At 41.9% G+C, this 10,907-nt stretch overlaps 1 protein-coding gene across 1 annotated transcript; it reads right to left on the bottom strand.

The window, feature by feature from the left end:
- Positions 1–8,176: 8,176 nt before the first annotated feature.
- LOC147280065 (large ribosomal subunit protein eL38z/eL38y) lies at positions 8,177–10,244 on the bottom strand. The gene is made up of 3 exons (XM_086250919.1): positions 10,134–10,244; positions 8,740–8,923; positions 8,177–8,455 (listed from the first exon to the last, which is right to left on the bottom strand). The coding sequence occupies exons 1-3, from the start codon at positions 10,134–10,136 to the stop codon at positions 8,433–8,435; spliced, it is 210 nt and encodes a 69-aa protein (XP_086107045.1). The 5' UTR covers positions 10,137–10,244; the 3' UTR covers positions 8,177–8,432.
- Between the last annotated feature and the right edge of the window lie 663 nt (positions 10,245–10,907).

Raw genomic sequence — 10,907 nt, 5'->3', positions numbered from 1 at the left:
CCTGGACCGGCTCGGCAGGAGCCCGCCCCGCGGCCCTCCTTTGGACGCTCCGAGCGGCCTTCCTCCTAAGACGAGCCTCCAGCTCGGTGGGCGCCATCCCCCTCTCGGCTCGCGGATTCCACCTGGGCACAAACCAGGAGATCCCGCTTTGTCTGATCTGAGATTCCCCGAGCAGAAACTTAGTTGACAAGTATTCTGCTGGTGAATCCCTGATCTCGGCGATCTGATCCTTGAGCTCGCCCCTCAGCTTGTATTTGCCCCAGCTGACTGCAAAGACGAAACCAAAAAGAGTTAAGAAAAAATACAATTATCAAAAAAAACATATACAAATTGCCCTCGGATCGGCCCCGGATGTCCAACGCCCACCTGGAATCCTAAAGGCTCTGGGGACCCGAGCCGAGGTGGTGCTGTTCGGATCGGCGAACTCCCAATCCCCAGAGACAAAAAAGTATCTTCTCTTCCATGTCTTCTGGGAGGAGGGATTCCCACCGAAGAGTGGCCCCGAGTACGCCTGGAGGTTGTAGAATCCGAGCTCACTCTGCTTCGACCTCAGCGCGTAATTGCAGAACAGGACATCCTTGTGTGGCACACACTTGTGCACTTTGTGCCACAAGATATGCATGGACAGGATTATCCTGTATACGTTCGGATTCAGTTGGTGTGGCGCCGCGCCGATCGTCGCGAGCCAGTCCTGCAGGAATGGGTGTAGGGGGAGCCGAACCCCATTCTCGAACATCTCTGGGTACATGGTCACCCATCCCCTGGGGGGTCGGCTCGGCTTCTCCCCTTCCATCGGCAATCTCGTCTGCACGGACTCGGGAACTGAGTACCTATCCCTCAAGTCCCTGAGATGATACTCTGTCATCTCATTAGGGATCTGATCGGCTTTCCACGCCAAATCCTCGTAGAAATCCGGGTCGATCGGACTCCCCGTCATTCCCTGAGCCGAGGTCGACGCCTCGTGACCCCTGTCTCTTTCGTCCGAACCTGAGGTGAGTCTGCTCGGGATGGTGGCGATCGGCTCGACGTCAAGAGGCTCTTCGTCACCTCCTTCGGCCGTCCCTTGCTCCCGGTCAGAACTCAATATTTCGGGGTTTTCCTGGTCCCCTCGGGCTCGGCGCTCTCCACCTGGGTTGCGATTCAATGCCGAGCCGGCCTCGTCCAATTCTTCGGACAAGCCATCCCAACTTGCCTCGCCTGCCGGTGGGCTTCGGCTTTGCTCGGCGTCACTATCCCCCTCAAAGGCTTCTCCCGAGCCGATCCGGCCACTCGAGTCAGTCTCAGACATCACTAACAGTTTTTCTACTTTCTCTCTCTCACTTTATGGATCAAAACGTATGCTTTTCAAGAACTCTCAAGAACACACACCCAAAACCCGAAAATGCAAAACTCAGAAAATGAGGAGAATCACTTACTGGTTTTCCTCCGGCCAAAGTCTCCACCCCTCACACACTCAGACCAACCTCGCCTACGGCCACGCTCGGTCGGAACTGCGGCCGGACTGCTGCACTGACGACGGAGATAGAAGAGGATTCGCGGCGGAGGAGAGGATTCGCAGAGAGAGAGAGTGGAGATTTCTGGAAAAATTGGAAAGTGAACAGGAAGAGAGAGAAAGGGGCCTTTTATACCCCATGCAAATCAGATCTCAGCCCTTCATTTCTGGCGCTTCACATGCCAGATCTTGACACCTGTCAAGCATTCAAAAATGCCCATAACGAGGTGACCCTTACGTTCCCCCATGCAGAAATCAAACGTCCCTTCACCTGTCCCTGAGATATTTTGGCCAATCACAAGTCGTCATGTGTTCGGATCTTCGGGAACATGGACTTGTAGGGTTCGGCTCGGATCAAACAAAGTGCTATCTTTGGGAAGATCCTTACATTTCAACTTCCAATCCACCACTGCCCGCTCGGATCGGAAGTTGGGGGACTCCTGTTTGTGGGAAAATCCACATAGATCCGAACAGCCAATCACGGCTCGACACGTGGCTGGTCAGCATCCACCTCGGAGTTGACTCTCAGTGGTCAAACTTTGACCTCCACATCATCACTGCTCAGCACTTCCTCTACCAGCTCAGACCAGGTCTCCACATCGGGCCCTCCATGTTCGGTCCGAGCCGAACCGATGATCTTCGAAGATCGAGTGTCCATCTTCCCACGATCATCTCAGTTCGGCTCGGCTCGGCGCAGGGATGGTCACCTTTCGAGTTCTGACGTCGGCCAGTTAGGGCTCAGAAAGATCCCAGACTACTGGACCGGCTCGGTCTGGAATCCCATGTCCGATCCGATCACACAGACTTCATGCACACGCATAAGGATAGAAGTTCGGTTCGGCTCGGCTCTCCGCCGTCATTCCAGGGAAGATCACGCTGGGACGAACCGCCACACTTAAATGCACCTGACACAAATCCTCTGACAGAGGGAATGTCAGGCCTGCATTCATGACTACTGGGACAGTTTGCCTGAACCTTCCAACCTTGCATTTAATGAAGCATTCAATGCAACATTAAATGCTGAGGAAGTAAGCAGCTGAACATGCAACTAGGTCTGGCCAGGTGCGTGGATCTCTGGCAACCATTCATTCACATGCAGGTAACTTATTCATTAAGTCTTCCTTTGCCTATATAAAGCACCACATATGCACAAGATGAGCATCTAGCAATCTATGCACAAAACACTTACACAAAAATTCCCATCCACAAAAGAGCCTACCCAACTTGCTGAGAATAACCCAGAACATTTGCCTTGTTATTCCCATTCTCCCAAGTTCATCCTTTGTTCTTCCTCACCCACCATCAAACACAGTCACTGACTTCATCATCGGAGTGTGTTTGGCTGGTACCACACCGGTCCATCTCCTTTGATCTTGTTTTGTCTTGCAGGAAAATCCTAATCAACATCCACACCAGCATCCAGCAGGACTTCGGATCAGCCAAGTCATCATTTCTACGTTGTTGCATCTGCCTTACGAGAATTTGCATCAACACATTTCTTGGTTATGAATGTAAATCAGAGAATGAGGGAGGGAGGAGGGACATGGCTGGGTGGGTGGGAGGAAATGAAAATTTCCCAAGTCAGATCTCAGGGTTCAGACCAACATAGAAAAATCCAGAGAACATAAAAGGAAAAGATAAGCAATTGAAAACTGATTATCTGAAAATGTTAGTGCAGCAGCAAATCCAAATACAAAGAACCATTCTTTAACAGAGACAAACAAAGAAAGAGATCCATTTCCGATTTTCCATCGATAGCTAAGAACTAATGAACTTTTTTTCATTTTTCTCACCTGGAAATTGAAGAATGATAGCTCCACAAAAAAGCTCAACCATAGCAAAAATTAACAAGAAAAAAAATTCATAAAAAACAGAACACAGAGTAAATTCGGAAATGGAGTGGTTGGGTTTTAGTTTTACTGTTTGTACGTTTTCTTGCGTTGTTTGCTTGTCCTCTCTCTGTGCGTTGGAATAGGCTGTACCTATTGTTATCTCATAGACTTTCCCCTGCAATGAAATATCCTTTGACCAAAAAAAAAAAATTCCATCAATCTGCACCTCTGAATCTTGTAGATTGGTCTTCGCATAATGTGCTAGTTGTTGGGTTGGGCAATTATGTTTATTTGAGGAATGCTTGTACTACTTTGCCAACTAGTTTGATCACCAATGGGATCCTAAGATCTCATATTTTGGCCTTGCTACGCTTTTTGGAGAAGATAGCAATCGAGAAGCAAGGGAGGGGCTGGGTTGCGAGGGAGAGTGGCAGGGATGGGTGGATGAGGAGGAAGGACTGGACTGGACTGGGTGGGTGGGAGGAGAGACGGATCTGGGTGGGTGGGTGGGAGGAGCGACAGGGCTGGGTGGGTGGGAGGAGAGACGGAGCTAGGTGGGTGGGAGGAGAGACGGAGCTGGGTGGGTGGGTGGGTGGGATGAGCGACGGGGCTGGGTGGGTGGAAGGTGTGACGAGGCTGGGTGGGTGGGGGGAGTGGCGGGGATGGGTAGGGGAGGAAGGGGAAGGGAAAGGGCTGGGTAGGGAGGTGAGGCCGGGCAGGGGAAGGGGCTGGTTTCTTTTTTTTTTTCCCTTTTTTTTTCAATTCTTTTCTATTTTATATTATTTTTATTGATTTTTTTATTATTTTTTGTCCATGTGACATTTTTTAAAAGACAAGTGAACGTTTAGTGGTGGGTCTCTATGTGCCACGTCAACGCCATGTAGGCAGTTAACGGTCAGACTAAAAGAGGTACTAAGTTGACGAAATATTGAAGTTGAGGTACCCGAATGAAAGTTTTTGAACCAGAGGTACCCAGTTGATAAGTGATGTATAGTTGAGGTATATAATTGTAATTAACCCTTAAAATTAATAGCTAACAAACCAATGATGAGTGGAAGAGAAACCCTCTAAAAAGTACAATAAAAGAATTCAGAAATTAAAATGAAGAATAATATAAATTCTATAGTATTAGAAATAAAAAATACTAACACCCAAATAAAATTTGAACATTCTCTATACTCACCTCCTCCCCCTGTGCAATGACCCTCTTCCCTCTGTGACTTCTCTCTCTCTCTCTCTCTCTCTCTCTCTCTCTCTCTCTCTCTCTCTCTCTCTTACGACTTCGCCGACTCCAAAATCGAACTCCACAAAGACCTCCAAAAGAACAAGGTCCTCACTAATGCTTTCGAGCTTTACCCGGACCTCGTCAACCTCAACGTCGTCCCTTCCATTCGCAATGTCCTCGGCCACGACAACACCGACATCCGCCATTGATAGTGTTCACGCCACGTAGTAGAGAGCGAAAGAAAGTGTGAGAGAGAGAGAGAGAAAAAAAAAAGAGTTTGAGAGAGAAATAGAGAGATTTGGCAGGGGAGAGGGAGGTGACGGCAGGAGGAGGGAGGGAAAGGGGTTGATGGTGGCCGAAGAAGGGAGGTGGTATGAGTGAGGAGGGTTGATGGTGGGGAGGGTTTTGCATCCTCCCTAGTCCCTCCTAATTTTTTTTTAATTATTTTTTTCAATTCTTTTCATTTTGGATTACTGTTTTTTAACAGTGATTAAAAAGCCATTTTTGCCCCCACAAATTGGTCATGTGTGGGTCACGTGACCAATTTTAAACAGCGGTTATGACTAAATTGACAAAAGTCCTTGATTGGTACTTAAGAAAACTAGGAGTACTTCACTGGAACACTTTGAATGTCACATTCTCAACTGAGACAAGGGGTAAAAGTCGAGGCCTTTTGCTAAAAAAATTTTCCCCACAAATTAGTCACGTGCGGTTCATGTGACCAATTTTAAACGGTGGTTATAACTAAATTGACGAAAAGTCTTTGATTGCTACTTAAGTAAACTAGAAGTCTTTAATTGGAACATTGTTAATGTTTCATCCTCAATTGAGACAATGGGTAAAAGTTAAGGCCTTTTGCTAAAACTTTCCTAAAAAAGTACAACCCTCCATATTTGATCAAAATTCCTAATTATAGTAGCTTTTGAAGAATGGGTATCTGGGTATATTCAATTGGGATTCTAATGGATTTTAAAAATTTTGAAAGTTCGTAGAAATCTAGGTGTATCCAATTTAGAATATTAAAGGTTCCATAGAAATCCAATTGTATTCAATTCAAAATTTAAAAATTTCATAGAAATCTAGGTGTATTAAAAAACTCATTGATTTTAAAGGATTTCATTAAGTGGTAGATTTTGGTGGATTTTGTTCAAATAACAAAAATCATGAGAATTCTAGCCTTTCCCCCTTAGATTTTGATGGATTTTATGAAAGTCAATAATAATCTATGAAATCTACTAGAGTCTATAACTCAAAATCCATTAAAATCTCAATTGAATACAACCTCATAGATATGTGTGCTTTGCACTTCATCCTAAATCCCCCCTCTTGGTTTTGGTTTGGGTGCTGATATTTGAACCCAACTTATTTATTTCTATCTCCACCATACTTTCTATACCCAACTTCAAAATTAAAAACACAAAAATTATTCACTACACCTTACAACTTTTCCAAAATACCCTTACTCAAACCCAACTCAATTAGCCACCTATTCCTACTCTATATACCCAATAAACCACACTCAAATCATACGCCATCACCACCCAACATCATCACCACCGAATCTAACACCATCAATTGGTTTTGGTTTGGGTGCTGATATTTGAACCCAACTTATTTATTTCTATCTCCACCATACTTTCTATACCCAACTTCAAAATTAAAAACACAAAAATTATTCACTACACCTTACAACTTTTCCAAAATACCCTTACTCAAACCCAACTCAATTAGCCACCTATTCCTACTCTATATACCCAATAAACCACACTCAAATCATACGCCATCACCACCCAACATCATCACCACCGAATCTAACACCATCAATCACAACCGAACCTAACATTGAATCATGAATTTATGGAGTTGCTTTTAAGTTATTTGTTAAATAATTTGTGTTTGGATTGCAATATATTGAATCCTAGATGTTTAATTGATGATTTGAACTCATTGGGGTTGCTCTTGAACTTATTTTCTTCCAAATCATTCGGCATTGGTGTGCTGAACATCCTAATGGAGGTTCGGCAACTTTTTACCGAACATATGCAAGAAGGTTCGGTTGGCATATACTGATATACCAAACACAATTTTTTTATTTTTTTTATTTTGGGCATGATCGGCAACCACAGACCGAACATCCTCCTTCATGTTCAGTAGTGAGTTGCCGAACATGTAACATGGCGTTCGGTTGGTTACTGCCGAACACGACGTGATTCCAATTTTTAAAAATAAGAATTTTTCTTTGTTTAAACTCGAAAGAATAGCAGCACCCTTTTGGTTTCCCTATCCGCACTCTGCATCAGATCCAATCCAGAGACTGAGGCTGCGCAAGAAAAACTCTAGTGCGATGTGGGTAGGAGTGCTTATCTTGTCTGCCTTTCTTTGTCTTTTCTGTTCTCTGCTCTGTTTGGGTCGCAGATACAATCACTGAATCACATAAGCAATGGCTGCAGATCTGAGTTGGTTTGACATACATTAAAACTGAAGGTTCTCTACTGGTCTTACATTTGTTGGTATTATTAATGCACTATTCACCATTTTGGCAAAACATTTTCAAATCTTTAAAATTAAAACATTATTTGAAAGAGAAATTTACACATTTACCACCTATGAGGGGTGTTTGCAATTACCACCCAAACAAAAAAAAAAATATTTCCTAATTGCCATCTAGACTTTGCATCTTGTAGCAATGTGCCACTTCTGTCTCATTTCATCAATTTTTCTGTTAAATTAAAAGATGTTTTCATAATATATTTAAAACTACAAATTTTAAAAATTAAATAAAAAAATTGAAACCCAACCTTCACCTTTACCTTCCACACCCAGCTCATCCCCTCTCTTCGACACCAATGTTCCCTCTCCAACACCGGCGAATCTGCACTATACGCCACCCCTCCCCTCTCTGTCTCTTTCCCTTCTCCTCTCTTCTTTCTTCCTCTCCGTTTTTGGTTAGTGGGTTCATGTTTTTGGAGGGGGTTTTGAGGCCAGGTTGTTGAATGTCGGGGTAGGGTGTGAAGAAGCCAGCAAGTGCGTGATCCCACTTGCCGCCTGCATCGCCCCGATCCGGGCACACCCCGACATCCCCACACTCCCCTACTTGCCTCTCCGCTGCAAGACTTGCTCCACCATCTTCAATGTGCTGAGGGAACCAGCCTTGTGGGTTACCTTTGAAAAGTTGCAGTGGCAGCTTTGGAGGTGGTTGTGGTGGAGATGGTGAGGGAGAGAGACAGAGGGAAGAGGGGAGGACTGGTGGGTGCTGAGTAAGACAACAGCGGTGACTGAGTGGTGGGAGGCTTGGTTTGGTGTTTGATCTAGATCTGCATTGAGAGAGAGAGAGAGAGAGAGAGAGAGAGAGAGAGAGAGAGAGAGAATGAGATACAAGAAAAAAGAGGGAGGTGACGATGGTGATCAGAGGGGAGGGCGTGGCGGTGGTGGTGGTGAGGTGCAAACTTAAAACACTCACCAAATGTATGTAAACTTAAAACACTCACCAAATTAAAAATTAATTCAATTTACGCAAAATTAAAAAAAAAAATCCTCACGCACCAGCAGACGTGCGTGTGGAATTTGAACCATGTTTGAATGGCAACTGGAATTGGTTCATGGTGATTGGTGACCAGGAGACTCATATAGAGATAAGCTTTGTAGGCTTCTTTTTCATTTTTCATTTCCTTCCAAACTAGTAGCACAAAATCTATTTAATCACCAAACTGGGAGCATAAACTCCAAACAGCTGGATCCATAAACACTAGAAAATAACTTCAGTCTACACATAAAACGCCAAATATAATGGCATAACATCCAACACCAGCATAGTCCTATCAAGAAATGAACTTTTCAAAATTCAAAAAGATTTCATTGCATTTTGCAGAGTTACCCAAATCCTTCACAGGTCCTGCACGCTCAAACCTACAAATAAAAAATCAAAACAAATTAGTTATAACTATGCTCTTTAAATAATAAGAATAAGAAGCAGGTTCTCTGACTCAAAAGTCATCTCAACAAAAACTCATTCAAGAGGTTGTATCCACCTTGTTCCAAGCTACACTACAGACAACCATGGTCATACTAGCCGAAAGACATGGGATATATGAGACCAGGTACACGGTTTCATCCATCTAAATTCACAAATGACAGTAGCCTAAACCATCTTCAAAATTCAATGACACACAGTTTAACAAGAAAAGCTATACCTGGAGGGAGGGATTGCTTCAACTTGTCAGCCTTCTCCTTATCGAACACGCAAAGTGTGTAAAGGTACTTTGAGCATCTGACCTTAAACTTGACTGCATCTTTGCTCCTCTTGATTTTGACAGAACGTGCATCCTTCCTTCTTGCAGTTAAAAGAAAATCCTTAATCTCATGGATTTGCTTCGGCTGTTAGGTAGAGAGACAAAGTATAGACATTATGAACATTCCAAATTTAAATCTCAAGAATGCTTGGATGTGATTTAACATCTATTATCCATCACTTAAAACAAAATTAGTGTGTCAATAAATTTCTTAAAAGAATTGATAAAACTATATTAGCAGAAAGATATAAGAACACTGAGTAAAACACCAACAAGAAGTAATACACATATTACTGTCAGTCATGCTTCATATAAAACACATATTTCAAATGACATATCCAAGCCAACAGACACCTTGTGAATTACCCTCCGGTTCAAATACAAATAGTATCTTATTTTAGAACCAGAGATCAAAGATTAAAAAAATATGAAAGCAATATGCACAATTGGTTAAAATAAACGTCTGCATTAGGAAAATATAAGGTCTAGAACATGAAACGAATCACTCATTTGTCATTATAAACAGTTCATTCTCCAGACTCATGACTGCATAAACCACTTGCTTCAGTCTCATAATAATAATTCCCTTTATTTACTCCAAAAATATTATCATCTAGTTCAGCCCCAATACACAAAAGAAAACCTAAAACTTGAAGCCCATTTAATAATGTTTTCATTTTTCTGTTTTTTCATGAAAGAGAGGGGATTGAGATGAAATTAGGACTACAAACTATTTGAAATTAATTTTTGTTTCTAGTTTTTAATTTCAATTTTGAAATTTGCATTTCCTCTTCTCTCTCCCCTCCATCGGCTATCATCTATTCTATCTACCGTCTCCCAAAATAGATTAAAATTTAAAAATTACACATACCCTCAAAACTGATCAATATACACCACTCTTTTGGGTAACCAAAGTTTTAAAAAATAATTAACTAAACATACAAACCTAATGAGGAAGAAACTTTTTAGCTCAAAATCAACTTAGATGGCTTAGAAAGATGAATGCAACACAGAGTACTTCCCTTAGTTAGAATCAAACTAATATAAAAGCTCTAAGCTCACACAGTCACGCAAATAAATAAACAAAATATTACTGATACAGAGAAAAAAAAAAAAAAAAACCCAGTAATAATAGGTTGAACAACCTATCTAAGATCACCATTCAATTTTCTTCTTGAATTTTGAGAAACAGAAATCTTACATAACAGCATATCAAGCTGATACAAGTCTTACTAGGAAAATAGGGTCTATTTTGATTCAAAGGAATATACAATAAATTAAGGGAGAAAACGTACCATTTTGCTTGTTTGGTCTTGAGGCAGCGAGTTCTCTAAGGAGTTGAAGGCGTTGGGGTTGGATATATGGAAACGAGACTATATACACTGAAACAGTGAAACCCTAATTTTAAACCTTTTTTTGTTACCGATATTGTCCCTAGGGCTTTGATGTAATGTTCGTGAACTAGGCTGATGGGCAAAGGGCTCCGAATTGCAGCCCATATTATGCTTTGCACAATTATTGGGCTTCTTTTTCTAACAGCTAGGCTCAAATAAGATTCGGACCCAAATAAATGAGTGTAAATAAATGTAGATACAGGCTATTCGGACCATCCTAAATTGCTGAATTGACCACTTTATTTTTAAATTTCAATTTTATCCTTAGAATAAAAAATTCTAATTTATTCGTCGGGTCATTCGACACTTATCGGTTGAAGTGTTTTGTGATTATTCGATACATAACTGCTGAACATTGATGGAGTTTGGAGTTTTAGATAAATAACCATCGAATAAAAATGAAAAAGGCATTTAGTAGTATTTTGCCGAACATTATCATTATATTTGGTCGTAAGTTACTGAATGGAATATTTCGATGGCATGCTGCCAAATGAGTTTGAGTGGTTTCATAATTTTTTGTAAGAAAGGGCAAAATAAGAAAAATTTGTTCAAACTATGTTAGGGTGCTCAACTCAGCAATAGAGTGTGGTTAAAATAACCTCCACCATAAATGTATCTAAGATTTTATTTTTGATTGAATGTATCTAAAAGTTTAAAAATTCATCATTTGAACTT

Source organism: Dryas octopetala, chromosome 7, assembly GCF_963921425.1.
Source record: "Dryas octopetala chromosome 7, drDryOcto1.1, whole genome shotgun sequence".
Classification (NCBI taxonomy): Eukaryota; Viridiplantae; Streptophyta; class Magnoliopsida; order Rosales; family Rosaceae; genus Dryas; species Dryas octopetala.
This window is presented reverse-complemented; position numbering and strand designations above follow the sequence as displayed.